Source organism: Apostichopus japonicus, chromosome 12 (genome assembly GCF_037975245.1).
Source record: "Apostichopus japonicus isolate 1M-3 chromosome 12, ASM3797524v1, whole genome shotgun sequence".
NCBI classification, from domain to species: Eukaryota; Metazoa; Echinodermata; class Holothuroidea; order Aspidochirotida; family Stichopodidae; genus Apostichopus; species Apostichopus japonicus.
The window spans coordinates 14,610,014-14,628,375 of record NC_092572.1 but is presented as its reverse complement, the minus strand read 5'-3'; the positions used below and the strand labels follow the sequence as shown (position 1 = coordinate 14,628,375).

General features: G+C 34.3%; 2 protein-coding genes across 4 annotated transcripts; both read right to left on the bottom strand.

Annotated features, from left to right (window-relative positions):
- Positions 1-276: 276 nt before the first annotated feature.
- Positions 277-9,862, bottom strand: LOC139977625 (uncharacterized). 2 transcript variants are annotated; one of them, XM_071987076.1, is made up of 16 exons: positions 9,662-9,862; positions 8,974-9,288; positions 8,265-8,579; positions 7,574-7,675; positions 7,231-7,270; positions 6,857-6,911; positions 5,938-6,000; positions 5,764-5,826; positions 5,311-5,367; positions 3,747-3,827; positions 3,304-3,471; positions 2,749-2,868; positions 2,460-2,556; positions 2,155-2,278; positions 1,172-1,241; positions 277-832 (listed from the first exon to the last, which is right to left on the bottom strand). In XM_071987076.1, exons 1-16 carry the CDS (start codon positions 9,726-9,728, stop codon positions 803-805), a joined length of 1,767 nt encoding a protein of 588 aa, XP_071843177.1. In that variant the 5' UTR covers positions 9,729-9,862; the 3' UTR covers positions 277-802. The 2 variants fall into 2 exon arrangements, with proteins under 2 accessions (XP_071843177.1, XP_071843178.1); XM_071987077.1 differs by having other exon boundaries at positions 7,231-7,261.
- Positions 9,863-13,649: 3,787 nt separating this feature from the next.
- On the bottom strand, positions 13,650-18,174 carry LOC139977623 (synaptogenesis protein syg-2-like). 2 transcript variants are annotated; one of them, XM_071987074.1, is made up of 6 exons: positions 18,066-18,174; positions 17,538-17,846; positions 16,524-16,814; positions 15,472-15,795; positions 14,454-14,762; positions 13,650-13,861 (listed from the first exon to the last, which is right to left on the bottom strand). In XM_071987074.1, the coding sequence occupies exons 1-6, from the start codon at positions 18,127-18,129 to the stop codon at positions 13,650-13,652; spliced, it is 1,509 nt and encodes a 502-aa protein (XP_071843175.1). In that variant the 5' UTR covers positions 18,130-18,174. The 2 variants fall into 2 exon arrangements, with proteins under 2 accessions (XP_071843175.1, XP_071843176.1); XM_071987075.1 differs by having other exon boundaries at positions 13,650-13,858.
- Positions 18,175-18,362: the final 188 nt, after the last annotated feature.

Sequence of the window (18,362 nt, the reverse complement as noted above, 5' to 3'; positions counted from 1 at the left end):
GTGTTTTAAGATTTTTGTGTTCGTATTTTACATACTGTTTAAGTTTCGTTTGTGTGTTTTCTAGACTTTTCATTCCTTTGATTTCTCTGCCTTTTTGTTTCTATTTGTTTTAGGTTTTATAAAGCACCTAGAGGCCTTTTGGTATCAGGCGCTCTATTAAGAACTTATTTATTGTTATTTATTATTATTATTATTTTGTGGAGACTATTTTCAGATATTTCATGTTTACTCGTGATTGACGCAAACAGAAAATGATAACACAGATGAATAACAACATTATCGATATCGAAGAATTATATTTATGTAACATTTTCTTGTATTTAAAATTATCTTGTACAATTTTCTAAGCTGTATTTAAAATTTATGTAAAATTCTTATAAGCTGCCTTTTAATTTCTGTAAATTGATGTCCACATGTTTGTTACACAACCATAAAGATCGCTCTCATATACCCCCGAGTCGTATCAGCGACTGAAAAATGGTATACACACACACACACACAAGTGAAAAGTACTTCGAGGAAGCCACCACATGGTCGAAATGAATTTTCCAGCACCTGTAAATCTCTTAGTTAACTAAAAAGTGCTTGAAAAACTATAATCGACGTCAAGAAAGTTTAGTTGGGAGTCTACTGTTGTGTAGTTTCGTGACTTTCTCGTCTTTCTGAGATCCGACTTAACGTCAACTGTGGGAGGGTCCTTCCGATAATTCTGTTTTGCTATTCGATGTATCTTGCAAAAGATCTGATTAAACTGAACTGTGCTCGATGATAACAAGGTAATAACCGTTAGCGTATATCTTGATCAAGTTTTGGCCGGATTTTCATTCATCACCTGCGTAATGTTAAAAAAAAATAGTTGTTGTGAATAACAGTTACACTGTTACATTAGAGGTTGGTGCGAAAACAATTCTTAATTTAAAGTTACGTGAAGGTGGAAAATGCAGATGATGTTGCGAATACATAACTACCGAGAAATCATGACAATGTTACAGGATATAAATAACCATTGTACTACCTCGAAATTTACAACATTATGTTGTTCTCGCAACTGTTAATGACATTGTTCCTTACAACATCAACAATACTCATATATGCACCTGCAAACTGTTGACAACATCATTTTATGAATATTTAACGTATAAATTAAAACAATCAGCTGAAGAAACCTTACCGACTTGGCTAGCTTTATTGCCTTCTTGTAATCTTCTTTATTCTGTTCGTGCAGATGGGCAATTATTGCGCTATGGAAATAAACGCAAGCAATAAAATGAACTATTGAAATAAGGGTTTTGCATCGATTGAACACCACTCAGTGTCTAATAACCCACAACGTGATGTTATATTCGGCGTTAAGCTCTGTACAGCCACACCCATGCCAATCAAAACAACAAGGCCAATTTTACATGCGTTTTAGACCAAATACGTGGACCTCAAAAACATAACCTCTCCTTGGTTATGAGATGGGCAGTGCTATAATAGACTGTTTAATATTGAATCTGGGACATTACATTTTCAAGGATTGACAGGCTATAGTAAGATTTTACGTTTTCATCTAATTGATATCTGAATGATTTTTCCAAGTTGACTGAATTGGTCTTCCAAGTCCAGAAATCTAAACCAAGTTATTAAACTCTTAATTGAAGAGCCACACGACGAAAATTGTAAAGTACAAATATTGAGTCATTCGGCTTTTCACTAATGTATACATATGTGCTTAACGTAGTAGGATATATCGTATTTAAACTGAATCGTCACAATTGTCGCAATAGGAGACATGCACAGCAAATTAATATTAATCGTAGGTCCGAGTTAGCATTTTTACAGGTAACATGTATGTTGCACACGGATGTATCGTCGTATTTCTCTAACTACACTGGCTGACAGACCAAGCATTCTGGAAAACCTATGCGGAGTTTTAAATAGCTGATAGCCGGTTGTGACATTGTTATAAAGTCCTTCACATTACCATTCTTAAAGCTAAATGCAGGTTACAGTACTACTTTAAAAAATGATCCCTACAGGTATCGATATGGGATATAGAGGATAATTCAACATTGAACGTAATATCTTATAATTAAAAATAGTTGTAAAGACTCAGAAGAAATGACCAATCGCAAACGCCTCCAAGGCATAAATCTCAAACTTATGAATTACCATTTGCAGTTTTCTTCATAAAAAATGTCAGCAATATGATTGGTAAATGAAGAGTCATCGTTTGTTATCCGCAAGCATTTCATAGCCATGTCCAATGTATTTGTGGTTGCAAAAGAAATATTTCCTTTGAGAAAGAAACAGAACAATAACCTTACAGGTAAGTTAGTGTGAACTAATACAAATGGGTTTTTGTGTATCATTTAACGGAATCCATGATGAGGACTTTAACTTTTCTGATATTTTCAGTATGACATATATATAATTGACATTAGAAGATATTAAGTTGACCATTTTAACCGATTTACCTAATTCAACATGCAAGTTATTTTTGGTTTCCTCAACAAACAGTCGTACTAGACTGTTATCTGTAGTATTTGTATGTTGTGTTAAGAGTTTCTTCACCTGCATAAAACGAAGAGAAATGAGAGAATCAAAAAGAAGAAGTAACAAACAAAATGTAAATACACCTTCATGATTATATATATGTATACATATCGTAACCCATTGTGTGAATGTACGTGAATCATTGAATGTTACGTTGGTGTAAAGTACATATGACTACAAATCCGAGAAATCACGTCACGGCATACTTACCTCATCTTCATCTTTAAGTGGAACTGTAGCAATTTCTTTTTTTACCACCTGAGTATCACTGGGTCCAGCATTGACAACGCCTCCTTTCACGAATCTCACAAAGACGCCTTTTATTTTAACCTAATCATGGAAAGAATTTTAATGAAGCACATATTTTAGCAAAAGTTAGACGAAAGTAGACGACGAGTTAGTGTTCATATGGTGTTGACCAAGTTTTCTTTGTCCACGTTGCATTAATCTCCTTTTAATAGAGTCTTATGAAAACCAGAAAGTGATTGAAAGATTAAGATTTAAATATTAAGAATTAAATATCTTCGATCACAGATCATAAGGTTAACTACACACAAATATCGTAGATACTACATATATAACACTTCAAGATATTTGTTATGGTCCTAAAAGTCGAAATATGACATGGAACCAATCTGTTTAACGTGATTGATAATGAGAAAGGTTCAACAGCCTGTCAGACGTTAAAAGAGTTCATGATTTGATGCAAGTGATAATGGACATAATAATGTACGTAATGTACAAAGAGAAACTTTGTCACCTTACCTTGAAATCCATGGACCGCATTTCTGCTGCTCTCATAAAGAGCAAACGAACAGATTGAAATAGTAAACCCTCTGTTTTGTCCTTATTAGATCCATATAGCGTTAATTGTTGCTCTTCACTGTTCAAACCGTACGATAAGATACAAGACTTGCCACCGTCCATCACATTCTGTAACAATGTAGCACACATTTATCAAAAAAATGATGAAATAAATAAATAAATAATTCATATACCAACATTTCGCACACATGAAATTAGCATACGTGGGACAATGTAAGCTAACTACATTAACCAGAATCAAACACTCTACTGATATGTATCGAAGAACCCTTGCTGTCGAAAGGTTTTAGGTGGATTCCTGATGAAACTGTGTATTTGTAGAGTCGTTTAAACTAACAACATTTGACTAACTTGCGAATGGTTCGAGCTTCCGGGTTACATACCTCAATCAAATCAGTCACAGCAGCATAAAGTACTTCCGATTTACTTTTATTAGGACAGAGCATTGTTTTCAATTCGTTGTTCTGTATAAAGATAAGACAATGCAGTTGGACACGAAGGTTCCGTGACTGTTTTAACGTACTATACATTCATGGTTGTGTTTCATTACATAAGAAAACATATACAATAACAACTTCTTCTATCAGTTGTTCCTCCGCAACTAGGCCAATTCCTTAGTAAGATCAAATATTTCATCCTTTATTTATACAGTTGGGACCTGAGAAAACAGTTAACGTGTTCTGTACTACATTCATGGTTGTTTTTCATTACATAAGAAAAAATACACAGTAACAAATTCTCCTATCAGTTGTTCCTCCACAACTAGGCCAATGTTCCTTGGTAAGATCATATATTTCATCCTCTATTGATAAATTCGGAACTTGGAACAACAATTAACATATTCTGGTGCAAAAAAGATATTACATGAAAACACAACTGTACTTATCAATTTGACAATCAATGTCTTCAAATAAGTGTTACTCATAAATGATGTTGCAAATGATAAAATTTAAACAGTCCATATCTTTTCTTCAATTAATGCTTTAACTAAGATAAGCAGCAATTTGTTTAGGAATTTGAAACAAAGCTCCCATTTTCGTATCCCACACACCTAGAAGTAATTGCAGTAACACATGCATGATACGCATATACTAGAAAAATATTTATTTGAAAGTCTTCTAGTCCAGTTAACGAACCTTCTTTGATAAAACAAAGTACTTTTCTCAAAACGCGGAAACAAAACCTTTCATATCGGTTTTAAGTATTTGTAGTAACTAACCTTGAAGTGCTACACGTTAGGACAAATTGCCCTAGCTGCAACTTACACCGTAGACATAAGGCTTCACCTTTCCAAAATCTGTTTCTTAAGTATGGTCTAACAGCTTTCATATTTAACAAACTTGTTTAATTTAAGGCATTACATTCCCATGCAAATAGGAGAACCAGAAAATGAAAAGGAAGCCCATTTTACCAAACGACATAGTAATGGTTGTAAAGAAAATTTCGGTGTCTAGTATAGTGGAAAATCAACAATGCCTCACAAAATTGTCTCACAATACTTTTGAAACTTGAAATTTAGATGGTTATTTAAAGGTGACTTATTATTCTGCAAGGTAAGCCCTTTTTTGCTTCACGATGTAAGTTAAATTTGAAATGGTCCTTCTGGGATGTCACAATTTAAGAACTGTATTTGATTTGTCCAATTATAATACAACTGAAATGAGCGATTCCCTGGCTATAATTATGGGAATTCAAGAATTCATCAAGATCCGAACGTTCATTTAGAAGTTTGTCTCACCATTGGAAAAATTGTTTGTGAATTATCAGGAACACCAACGCGGACGGAACTCATTCACATGTAGTAATCATTCACAAGTTGTACTACTGTGGTTTTCACAGACTATTTCCCAACGTAGATTATGTAATCATTTAGTGCCAAATGTTTTCGTTAACCGCAAAGTTGTAAAAGAATCCATTTACATCTGAAGAAATGTTTGAACAAAGTACCTTTGGTTTGAATTCTTGTACGTCGGACTCGTCTACTACAAGAAACCTCATCGGATTCTGCAATATATCAATGTAAGAGAGGAACATTAAGAATTAGATGAGGTTCTATTTCTGACGGACCATTTGTACCGCTTCTTTTGAAAGCCATGGGAGAATTTCATAACAATAGTTTCAAAATTGTTGACAGGAAGACAAAGTAATAGTAAGCTTAAGATCCTGTAGGCTATATTATGCAACACTTTAGCACCTATACTGTTGTCAATGCTGTCTTTAAAAGAAAGAATTGGATTCATGATCTCTGCGTCAATCATGAATTTGTGCGGCACGTATGTTTATTTTAAATCTAAATCTTAAAGTCAGTATTGAAGAAATTTAAGTAAACTGCCGGAATAAATAGTTTAATTTAATACTTAAAGCTGAGTATCCACGCACAAAAATAATATTAAATAATACCTTGGCATCAAGAATTATCATACGGGCTTCTCGTTCTCTCTTTTGCAACTTTCGTACTCTTTCCTGCAAAGGTAAGCAACAGAAATAAAAACAAAATGAAAACAAGAACATTCACATACTGAGTTGTAAAGTTGTATATCCACCCAACGGAAGAAATATATCATTAAATAATACCTTCAAATCAAGAATTGTTTTACGAGCTGCTTCCTCTTCCGCCTGCAAATTTTGTACACTTTTCTGCAAATAAATGAAAAAGGGGAGAAGAAAGGTGCAAGATCATTCGCATACTGACATGTAAAGTGAATCAAAGTAAAAAATATTATAAAGTTAATTGTCAATTTACTTATCAAAGCAATTCGGACTCCCAACACAAGAGGAATTCCCACCATAACCAGCACCAATCTTACACAACGGTAACTTAACCATACATTTGAAGAGGCTACCCACACGTTGATTGTTCCTTTTGTCTCTTCTCGCCTAAACAATGCAATTAATCTATGCATTACCCCCCCCCCCCCCAAACATTAACAAATGGCTGAAAGAAGCCAAAATATCACGTGAAATCGGTGGCGCAATAAACAAAACTAATATACCTACAGTTTGGTTAATTTACTTGTGTTACGCGAACAGTACCTTCTTTACATTCAAATGTGCCATATATGATGAAGCCCAAATCTGGCTTTAGCGTTTTAGCAATTATCATACCAGTAACTATTCACGGCTGTAGGTAGATTTCCTAGGCTTATATGTTCACATTCCTTTGTGAAAGAATGCAACCGCTCTCTATCTTTACACTTTTGCAGGAAGTTGCATTTTGAAACAACACTTTCAGTAGCAAGCGTTTTGTTTGAATGTACCAGAGATGTTTAACCGGTTGATATTTCCCCCTTACTGTTCCTGATTTTTGGAGGTAGAAAATGAGGTTATTTTCAATTGTTTCAACTAACGTGATTCTCTTTGTTTTTCAAATATTACTTCAACAAAAGAATAAATAATCGCAGGATTTCTTTCGAGGTTTCACTTAAAGATGACTAAAATAGGATTGCTAACATTTGCCGTGAGAAACAAATAAAAAGTACAGCTTAATATTTACCATCAGTTCTGTATGTTCATCCGCATCCGCATCCGCCTCTGCATCCGCATCTTTTCTAATCGGAAGAAGAAATGTGGAAATGACACTCATGATGGGTACACTGCCAGTTATTATTAATTTTCATCCATGACGATAATGGTAATGTATACATTTTCCATGGCATTGCAATAAAAAAAAAACATATTTAAAATAAGACTGTATAATCTCTCTTATAGAAGCAGAAAACAACTAAATTCAAGGTAAGCGGTAAATGAGGTACCAAGGTCAAATTAAAATATTTTTGGTTGTAATTGTTAACTGGCGTTCAAACCTGAAGACAATACATTAACAACAAAGAAAGAGAAAACTTCAAGAGATAAATCGGGAAAGCTTACTTTTCATATTTCTTCAGTTGCCTTGAAGTTTCTGTCAGATCAGTAAAAGAAAAACACATGTACTGCTTACAAGTTGCATTAACGATCGGAAGTTACAATCCAAGGAAACAGTCCGATGTTTGTTGTGGTGGTGTAGATGATAGTAATTATGGAACATAATACGTATTAAATTATGATGAACATTAATGTATATATCAAAATATAAATTAATATATCAAAATATACATTTTACAAACGTTGCGTCCTGCATATGTATAATACATATAATTAGGCTCAGTTATGCAGCTGATGTCAATAGAAATTTAGTAAATATGTGTAAAATGTGACATTAGTAACCACTTACTTTTCACAAAAATACCAGAGATCGTCAGTAGTATCACTAGAAGAACTGCCAGTATAACTGATGCTATCCACCCTTTACCAGATGTGTTCGATGCGACTGAGGCTGCGTGATTAAGGGACAGCTTATTGTTATTGTTGCTCAAATATTATAAATTCGATCTTCTATATCGCATTGTGTTTAATTTTGCCTAAAACAATAACAACAAATACCAAAAAACTCTGTTTCTATAAAGCATTGCACTTTTATTATCAATCGACGTACATATATCGTTGGTGTCGCAAATTTTGTGATAGTCATTTTACTAAAATTTTGCTATTAATGAAAAATTGTGCAAATTTGGACGAGCCAGGTTCTATCAAGACAACATGATTTTGTGCGTAATACGATCTCCGATAACGTTTTCTAATATACAGACCTGTTTAAAAGACTTTACAGTAACAATTATATGTACATACTAAGCAGTGAAAACAAATATTCCTTCTGCATTTACATTTTGGTACGTTTTCATATAAGTTAAAATTATGTATTAAAATTTGTACTGTTTATCAGCTATTGCATTTAACCAAGAGCCACCTGAATACAAGAAAGTTCTTTCAGTGCTTTATATCTTGTATAAATATTAACTATTTATACGCCAGATATGAAGCTGTATTTAGGTACTAAAAATCCACAGTATTCTTACATCACATACCTTTACTTTCCAAATAGACACTCGCTAATTCCGTCCGTAAGTTTAACAGTCTCTGGTCGCTTGCTTCACAAGTCAGAAAAACTGGAATTTCGTAGTTGATTGTAATTGTACTTGAAATGTTTCTTTCTGTTTTATTTCTTCTCGTCGAGGCTGTTGATATTACCTCCGTGCCATTAAACCACGTCAATTCCGTAGAGGGTGAAACATCGTTAGCCGTACACGTTATAATGGTCTTGGTATAGGGAAGTATATATAAGACACAGCTTTTACTTGGAGAGCATTCTTGAATCATAACTGAATGTTTGTCCTGTTTCACTGCAATATACAAGATGGAAGACTTTTCTTGTCAGATCTGCTAGAAAAGTAATAATCATTTTACATGAAAATAAACGCAAATAGTATAAAATACAGCTATTTGCTTATACCTGCCTGGTACTAAACAATTAGTTGCATAAGCTCGAATGAGTTCTCTGGATTTTAAAAACGCATTCAAACGATTTCGCATAATATGTTTCACGGTATTTAGATGGCTTTATTTTGATTAAATCCATTAACTTTTCGCATGTTAAATTATAATCACGCTGTGGGGAAAGAAACCCAGTAAAACTTAGTTGGTTAAAGTATGGCAATTTATGACCATTTGCAAATATAACATTTCTAATGCTTCTATAGTTCGGATTACTTTGACGATTTTGAACTGAAAGCTTACCATTAACATAAACGTCCACATGGCCATGGCAATCATTGTCATCGGACACAAGACGGCAGAAGTAAATTCCTTCATCTTCTGATGTAATGTTACTTATCGTGAGAATGCCTTCACTAGAGACTGAGAACCTCTCTGACATCGAATCATGAAGGCCACGAACAATAGATGTAATATAAATACTATCATTAAACGAAGGTCCCTTTCTCCAAAAGTATGCGTATCCATCACCTTGTGTTGTACACAGTATATCTGCTGAATCTCCAGGATTAACCACTACCGCTGGCTGTTGAAAACCACCAACATGCTTCAATAGACCTGTGATTAATTTAAACATAACATGTTTAAGGCTTACACGAAAATAAAATATACATTATAATAATGTACTAACACTCAAAACCATGTTCCTTTTCAAATTAACTGTTTTTAATAATTATGACTAACCATCTATCCAAACTTTCAAATTTAGATTGAATACCTTACTAAAGTAATATCTTGAATCTGCCATGGTAACCTTTCATGCACTGAGACGTTTATGTTGTAACAAAGTGTTAGGTAATCCTCAAACCTTGGATATATGCATGTACTTATAACAGCGATAGTACATACACAGTATCCTTGTGAACTTGCATGTATTTTTTTTCAGATAGTAATCCGTACTGGGAAGTAACCCGAACATTAAACAACTTACCAAAATTGGTAACTACAATGATTTGTAAAAGAATCAGTTGTACGCGTGTCATGATCGGCTTTAGCATATCTCCAAAGAGAGGGAGAAAAGAACGGCGAATCCAAAGCTAAACGAAAAACAATATCAGAGCTACAGTTGATATGCAAACTGTAAGCGTGACCTAACTCATTGCTTTGATCAAGCACCTATTGTGATACGATATTCTACAGTCGCATTATGAGTAAATAATGTTTAATGCCATATACTGTGGACTTTGGAGTCTTGTGAGTAATTCAACCAATGTCTAGTCTGGGCATATCGGACTTTAAACTTAAACATTGTAATGTAGTTATTGTCTCATTTCAAAACGATGTGTTGAGTCATTACATATGTTGATCAGTTTATAGCTACTGTGTCTGATAAGAACAGGTTTCATAATGGAATATGCATTATTGAACAACACATCAATGCGTTAAGTTTGTTTTTCTTTTGATTCTTTCATTTATTGTGAAGACCAAGAGACGTGCACTACAGTGATGAGTAACATTCGATGGGCGTTTTTGAAAACCTCGATTTGGAAGTTGGTACACATGTACAACATATAGTGAACTTCAGGAAAACAGGCAATAATTCGTAACACAAATATGATATCAGATTGAAATATAAATAACCTACATCTTGTTTACCCTATACTGCGAAATCAGTATATATATTAAAGGCGTAACAATTTGATTTCCTATGTATCAATTTGGTACATTGATATCGCTACTCTTTGATGCTACCGAGAATTGGAACTTTCATGTCATTCATTGCACTCTACCTACTAAGCTTCCATTGGTCGATGATGCAGCATTTCGTAACATTGAACTTAGACCGTTGTTTTGTACGTGGATGCTATACTGCGACCAGAGACAATAACCAACCTTGGCTTCGTTAAAGGTGTGACAGTGTGGAACCCTCCTTAGTCTTAGGATGTCCTCCGGTAGTTTTGACGGTTTATAGTCCAATGATATGAGTATGATGAAGGGTAACATTGAAAAGACGGCACAGTCTAATGCCCGTCCGCTCCGCCGACGCTTTTCTAATTAGGAAATGGGTAGTTGTATGATTTGTTAAGCCTTGTCACGCGATTTCAAACTCTTCATTAAGATCAGGAAGTTTGACAGAACGATAAAAATAGTAGAGAATAGGGCAATGCGGCAACATTAAAGACGTCCAGGAACTTTGTTGACTGGTATTGGAGTGGTGAAACCTTAAGAGGCATATTTTTAAACTAGCAAGACATTACGTGATATTCCTTTTTGTAGAAAAATTAAATCATCATGCCGAAGGAACACAATGTGATATTAAGTAGTGGAAGGGTAGTGTAAGCATTTGAGGGCAAATAATTGCATTTCGTTTATCTTGCAAATACAAGGAGGCTTGGATAAGCTACTATGCTATGCATAGGTGAATTTATTTTCCATTGTAAGGTAATTTTTTTAAAGGAAAAGTCGCCAAGGAAAGAACCTGGGCACGAAAACCAAACTACCAAACGACTGATCCGCTCTCAACCTCAGACTCCTTGCATCGGGACTGTGACTGTGTGATCATCTTCGGGTGTGCATCACCATTCCCCTCGAAAGAGAACAGATACTACGTATGATCGTAGCCAAAAGGCCGAGAAGCTTAATGTAAGGTTTTGTCCAAAAGCTCTTGAAGATTGCCCACCAGAAAAGGAACAGACGTTAAAAAATACATCACAAAAAGTATAATGGCGAGAATTACAAGGATTTCTATTAATGTCTGTTATTTACACGTGTTTCCCTTCTTCCATAATGTTACAGAGGAGGTGCTACATATCTCCCTTCTGTGACCCAGTTTTATACCAGGAAAATGACACTCATATTAAGTCGTATAAGTAGGGTTGATTGGGTATAAGTCGTGATATTATAGGAGAGTCAATCTGAAACAATCACCAAACAGCTCAGAGTAAAGAGACTCCGAGATGGAGTCCCAATGATAATGTCAGGATCAAATTGTTGTTTTTTTTATTCTACGAATGTCCTTTCAGGACCAACTCTAGCGCTGTTGGTCTAGCAGAGATCACGATTGACATTCATGAGAACGATCTGAACGAATTGTAATACCAACTTCCTCCTCACATTTCCATTTTTAAATCCCTAAGAAACAGGAAGAATACGACGATGGTCGGTTGGTCAGAATTTGAGAACAAGTTCGTTGTAGGTGACATTCCCCAAATAATAAAGACTGGAAGGATAACGTGTTACCAGGTATAAATCCAACATCCAAGCTGCAGTAGTGATGCCAAGTGCTAAGCTGCTATAATCATGTCATGTCCAGCATTATAGAAATATAATGTCGTGAAAGTATATAGTTTATACGGGTATTTGTGCAATGCGGTGTTCAACATTTTCAAGGTCATTCAAATGAGGTGAATAAATTCAATATTTTAATTCAAACATTTCTGATTTCTTGGTACACTCAGGGTAATATATATTGTAACGCGGAGGAATAAACATTTTCGCAGGGGACTTTGATAATTGTTTTGGAAATTGTCGTGTTTTCGTTTTCGTTCATTTGTCTAACACGTTTACATGTAGAAGACCAAGGTATAATTCCAAAAGGGGAAGGTACCATACTTGGACGGTTGTATTCAACCGTATAACAAATAAAAACTTTCCATCTTTTAGAACCAAAGTAAGTAGCAACTTGTAGTAATCATCATACCCACACTATTCCCACTCGGTATACATTATTACTACACTAACATATATGATCAGGCCTGCATTATATTGATACATATTAATGTTTAAAAGTAAATTATTATTAACATTTTCCCAAAACGAACATAAATTGGACATTGAGAGCGACTGAGTATGTGCATTTCTCGTGCAATATATCGCTACTTCTTTATATAAAATTGGATTCTAGGTACAACTCCGATATCACTGGGCTTTGCAATATTATAATACATTTAATAGGTTTTCTTAAATACCTCAATACCTTGTGTAGAAATACTATAAAAAGATACCAATTATCTAGTAGGCTTCTTCCAATTTAACTTATTTTGAGAATGGATATCATTTAAGGATCGTCGACAAGTGTTTTTTTTTTTTTTTTTGCTGAACACTCTGTAAGTTCAGGATGCGAGCAAGGTGGTCCGTTTACAACAATTTGGTTAACAGTAATTTCATGATGTATCATGATCAATATTTCGCCGAAGCATCAGTGGTCTTGTTAAACGGCCTCTGGATACTCTGAAAGAAAGGGACTTTTAGACAAACTCAAATGAAAACAAACTTTTTTTCAAAATAATTGATTAAAAACTGCATTTGTGACAATATACAATATGCTCCACGTTCCATGTTATATGATGACACAGCGTGAAGTGATTTAACAGCTCTCTCAAAATTTAGCCTAAGCTTCTTTGTAAATAACTTTAAAAATGCAACTTTAACTACCACTATCTGATTTTCTTGTTTAAATTGATCGTATCTTGCCATTTGTTAATCTTGTAGAGTAATGTTATATAATATAATATGTAATTTAAGAAAAATATATTTAAAGGATAATAATCATAAAACTCACCGTGTCTTCATGGAGTTGTATTTTCGTGTTAAATGGATAACTGCAAAAAAAAATTGAATAAATTGAATACAAAAGAATTGCAGCCAAATAAAACTGTTGGATTTGGATATTGTCATACGTAGTCCGATGTAGTCGTTCAATATATCCAAGATGGCTTCGGTGTACTTTCAGAGATTAGAAACCATTCCGTTTTTTATACACGTAATTTATGACATCTATGTCAAATTGTGAAGATTGAAGTATAAAAGATGTACATAAAACTAATATCAAACTGATTATGAAGTTTCTTCTAATAGAAACCGCCCTCCAAAGTGAGATACGTACAACAGGTTTTTTTTTCAGTGCACATTTTTCAGTATGTATTTAGTACTTTTTGATTATAATTTGTGTACTTTTTAATGTGTATCTGTATCAAAACCTAGGAGTGTTTTCCAAAACTAAGGTCAGAACTTATCAGTAAGTTTTCCGATCCCGTACTTGAGAACGAAAATTCTCTCCCCAGTAAATTTGGAAAGAAAAAACCTTTTGCGAAATACTTACCACGATACAACAGTAGAGCAGCCAGTAATAATACCAAAAAAGCAATAACAACGTAAGTTATGTTTTCCACTAAAACTTCACCAAAGCCTTCTGAAGAAAGAAAAAATATAAAAAGTTACATTCTTTTATGAAAATAAACAGTTTGTCTAATTTTACGTTAGTTAAAATAATTTATTATCTATCACGTGTCAATTTTAAACATGTGTGTTGTTGTGTCGTTGTGTATGCCCGCATAAATTCCAGAAGTAAGTGACGTTTATCATGTGATCTACACTTTCATGAGCGACGGCAAGAGTGAGAAGTCACTAATTAGGTAATGTAAAGTAAAGTAGAGTAAAGTCACACTTTATTACTCCATAAAGGAAATGTTTCTCTCGCACAAGTTTATGTGAAACATAAAGTAAATGAATGAAATATATAAGTAACTGAATAATGGGAAACTGACTATGAAATTTCAGACAGTAGAGAAGAGTTAATAATTTACGCTACAACGGCATTTTAACCAGTGACATAAGGGTGCCAAGCTTGGCGCTCTGTGGACATAACTACTCTAAGTTGGTAGCGAGTCCTATGTGTCAAGTTTGTTACTGGGGTTCCAATCTTGGCATACATTTCTTTGCACTTTTCTGTTAAATTTAAATATTTAGAATTTAAAACCTTAAAAAAGTCAGATAATTCTTACTTTTATAGGCAAGGATGAGGTCGTCGCTCCATACAAACATTTCACTGGTGTTGTTGGCTATACATCTATACTGGTGTGCTATGACCTTCTCGTTGACATGGAGCTGGAAAGCCAATCTTGTTGTCTTGTTCATGTAAGTTTGAATTTCAAACGGTCGAAGAGAAAGCGTTTCCCATTCTTCCGATGTATCTTTTTGCTGTATGTATACATCTGGCGCTGGATTGCCATCAACGGTACAAGAAATGTTCACAGTATCACCTGGTCTTACACTTAAAGACGACTGTGAGTTCAAATGAACCTTTGCTGGGTCTATTAAAAGTGTAATGAAAATAATGTAATTACTATGTCGTGTAGTCAGGGGAATAAATAAGTATACCGAACACAGCAGTAACGTAAATCCAACTCCTTGTATATTTCCACGTGCAAACTTTATATACAACATCAAACAGTTACGTAATAATTTATAACAATAAAACTGAAGTAAAACACATTTGCATAAATGCCAACGGAAACAGGTGCATGGAGTAGAAGTATAGTTAAGCCAATAATAATTAGATGTCACATACTATATACTCCCAAAACCCCGGTTATATAACTTTAGACATGGCGTGGATGTGTTAAAATGAGAAGTACTCATCAATTCTGATCCCACATACTTTGTTTCAATAATATTCTGTAACATTTACATAAAGAAATGCCATTAATGTTTAAATGGATATTTAAGGGAAATACTAAGTTTTATCAAATTCATGGTTAGAAGCGATCACTACATAATTGTTTTCATAAAAAGTAACATTCAGAATTACTTTTGTTAAATTTAGACTCTATTGTAAGAACTTGCCTGTCGCTTTAATATTTTATTTTTGGACTTGTGCGAAGCTTACCCTGCAATGGAATCTTACTTCTGTACACAAGCTGATTCCAATGCAGGATATATAACAAAATGGAAGGAATTAATTAAAAAATGAAGCTTTTGACTACGAATACGAACTCACATATCAAATTTGTAATAACTTACAGCTTGCCTCGACAACAAAAATGTTATTTTCCGCTGTGATATTGAGACCATTGAAAGCTGAGCATCTCAACGTACTGGAATTGCTTTCATTGAGACGGTATAAAAATGTCCAGCTCTGTTGAGCCCCTTCTTGGTACAGTAACTTCGCAGTCAAAGGTATATTGATCCATTGGCTTGGTTCACTTGAATAAAGACGTTGAAGATGGACCGATGGTAAGGGAAATCCGTCAGATACACACGTGATATTTGTTTCTCTGTTCAGGTCTGCATATAGAATATGTCCACATCCCGCCATGGATGGTTTCAGCCAGGCTCTTGCGGGATCTGTCATTCAATATTGTTTTTAAATACAGCGATCAAAAGTAGCACAATATGTACCTTCATCATATATATAGTTTATAATGAAAGCCGCCTTTTGGCATTCGCGTTTAGTTGCTTTCGATCAAATAAAACTAGTATGGAGTATTAACATGTTAATGAGAGTAACATAAATACATTCGTGATCCTGTTTATTTTATAAGGCATTGTAAATCATTCGTAGTACATCGTGTGATTTTCTGATCTATTAGTGAAACGATGTTTGTCTGTTTGATAAGTACCACACAGCTTCTTGTCTTTATGCAGACATCATTTCACATAACATACCTACGTATCATGATACCCAACCATCAGTGCAAATAAAGTTGATTATCTTACAATTGTGCACGATTTTTTTTCAGAGGTTAGTTTTCTGAAGATGGGCAGCAATCGACGCAGACCATTATAGAAATAAGTATTAAACTTAGACGTTAATTAATTTCGTAACCCCAATTTATTTTGAAACAAAGAGTAAAAATGGTTGCTATATGAAGTCCAACCATTCTCGACAGTGGTATGTCTTTTAAAGTGTACGTCAGAGCCATAAACATGAACGCGATGCACCACGTAAAGTACTAGACTACTAAACACCAGTATCTACTCCTGCAGTTGAATGGCAATGCACTCTTTATGTTGATATTGCAATGAGTAACTATTATACAACACCAATAATTGTAACAGTAGGGTATACTCACATATGACTTGTATTGTAGATGTCGCGGATATATTCAGCTCGTTTTTTACTAGACATTTTAACATTTTGCTGTGGTATCTTCGGTGAACGACAAACATAGTTGTAGCACATGATGATAGCGACCCACCATCTGTGATTGTTTTATGAGTTGTAACATCAAAAGGATCCCACCCACTAATAGACCATACGTATGTTATATTACTGACAGGTTCAGAATACCTTATGCAACACGTTGCTGACATATTACCGTTTTCCTTTACTCCCCTGGTCACATTTGTTAATTCTGGTCGACCTATCAAAATAGGACAATTATTACTTCAGCTATTTATAGTTAATTGTTTATAATAATAACTACAATATTTGTCGCCATTAATATACTTTAAAGAGGCAAGGGGCATAATTGTTCCTGCTGTTTGAATTTGTCCATGTCTTCTGCTTTGAAGTACCTTCATTTTACCGAACCTTTAATAATTGTCTGAGACTAAATTAACGCCTGAGGTAGCAGCAGAGGATCATAATGTATGTATATAATGATGAAATATGTACACTGAGAACGTAAATAATTGGGGTCTCAACATGATAAAAAATATAATACTAACATCAACATGAAATAAAATCAAAAGCATTACAGAGAAAGGTCAGGGAATAGTACGACTATTATGTTTATTAGATCGTTAAGCCTCAGAGTAGCTTGTTGGAAGTGCAGCAGAATAGGTTTTTGAGATCATTGTAAACCTAAAGTGACTGTCAGATACATAATAAACAAGCTACTCAAACTATGTTACAATATTGACTGTTTTTTTTTTACTTTGGTGGAGCTTGTCTCGTCAAATGGTTTTGAAGCTTGAAACAATTTATTCAAGTTACATTTTTCTTTTTTTGAGGACTACTGCTCCAAATACTGCTGGGAAATGAGCATGTGATTTGATTATATTACAATATATATTGATGGTTTCTTTAATATTATGAACACTACATATGGTTTATTGTGAAAACGAAATTGATTAGATGATACCTTGAACAATGACTCTCCAGAAGAACATATTCGTCGTTGCGGAAGGTAAATGTGTACTAGAACATCTGTACATCCCTGAATCGTCATAGGTTACGTTTGTAATTTGCAACCGAGCAAGTGCTCCATCTCTTGTAACGGTCGAAATATACTTCCCTTTTCCTTTCGATTTGAAAAGGCTTCCTTCGGTGTGGTACATGTATTCAGAATCCCTCCAATTCCACGATATTGCAAACTCACGCTTGGTAGCATTGAAAGTAGAGACAAGCTCTGCAACATCCTCGAGCAGTACCAACTTCAGGTTGGGAGTTACTTAAAATATTAAATGAATAATATTACGCACCGAGATATATGTCATCTTTTAAGACACAAGTTAGACAAAATATTTCTTATGTCTAATACATTAGTAAATTACATTGATAATAAGGAGTACAAAGACGATAAAGATAACATTAAGAAAAACAGCGGTAGCAAAGTTGACTGTCAACACTACTGTTGGATCAAAAACATAGTGTCGTATTTCAAACTTACCTGTCGATGGAACACTTTTCGCCACAAGAGAGGCAAATATGACAATAAAAATGATAGCTATCATGGTTTTTTTTGTGATTGAAATATTGGAAAAATAACAGAACGTATTCTTAACAACGCTCTTCGAGCAATAAAACAAGGAAAATAATTTGCAACACACAACCATGTAATATTTAAATGACATCGTTTAGTCTACATTTAGTTTTTTTTTTATGAATAACGAAAGTTGAATAGGAAAACGCGACTTCCACTTTCTATTTTCCCACTTGAAAAGGGTCATTGAAGAGAGTTATAGCA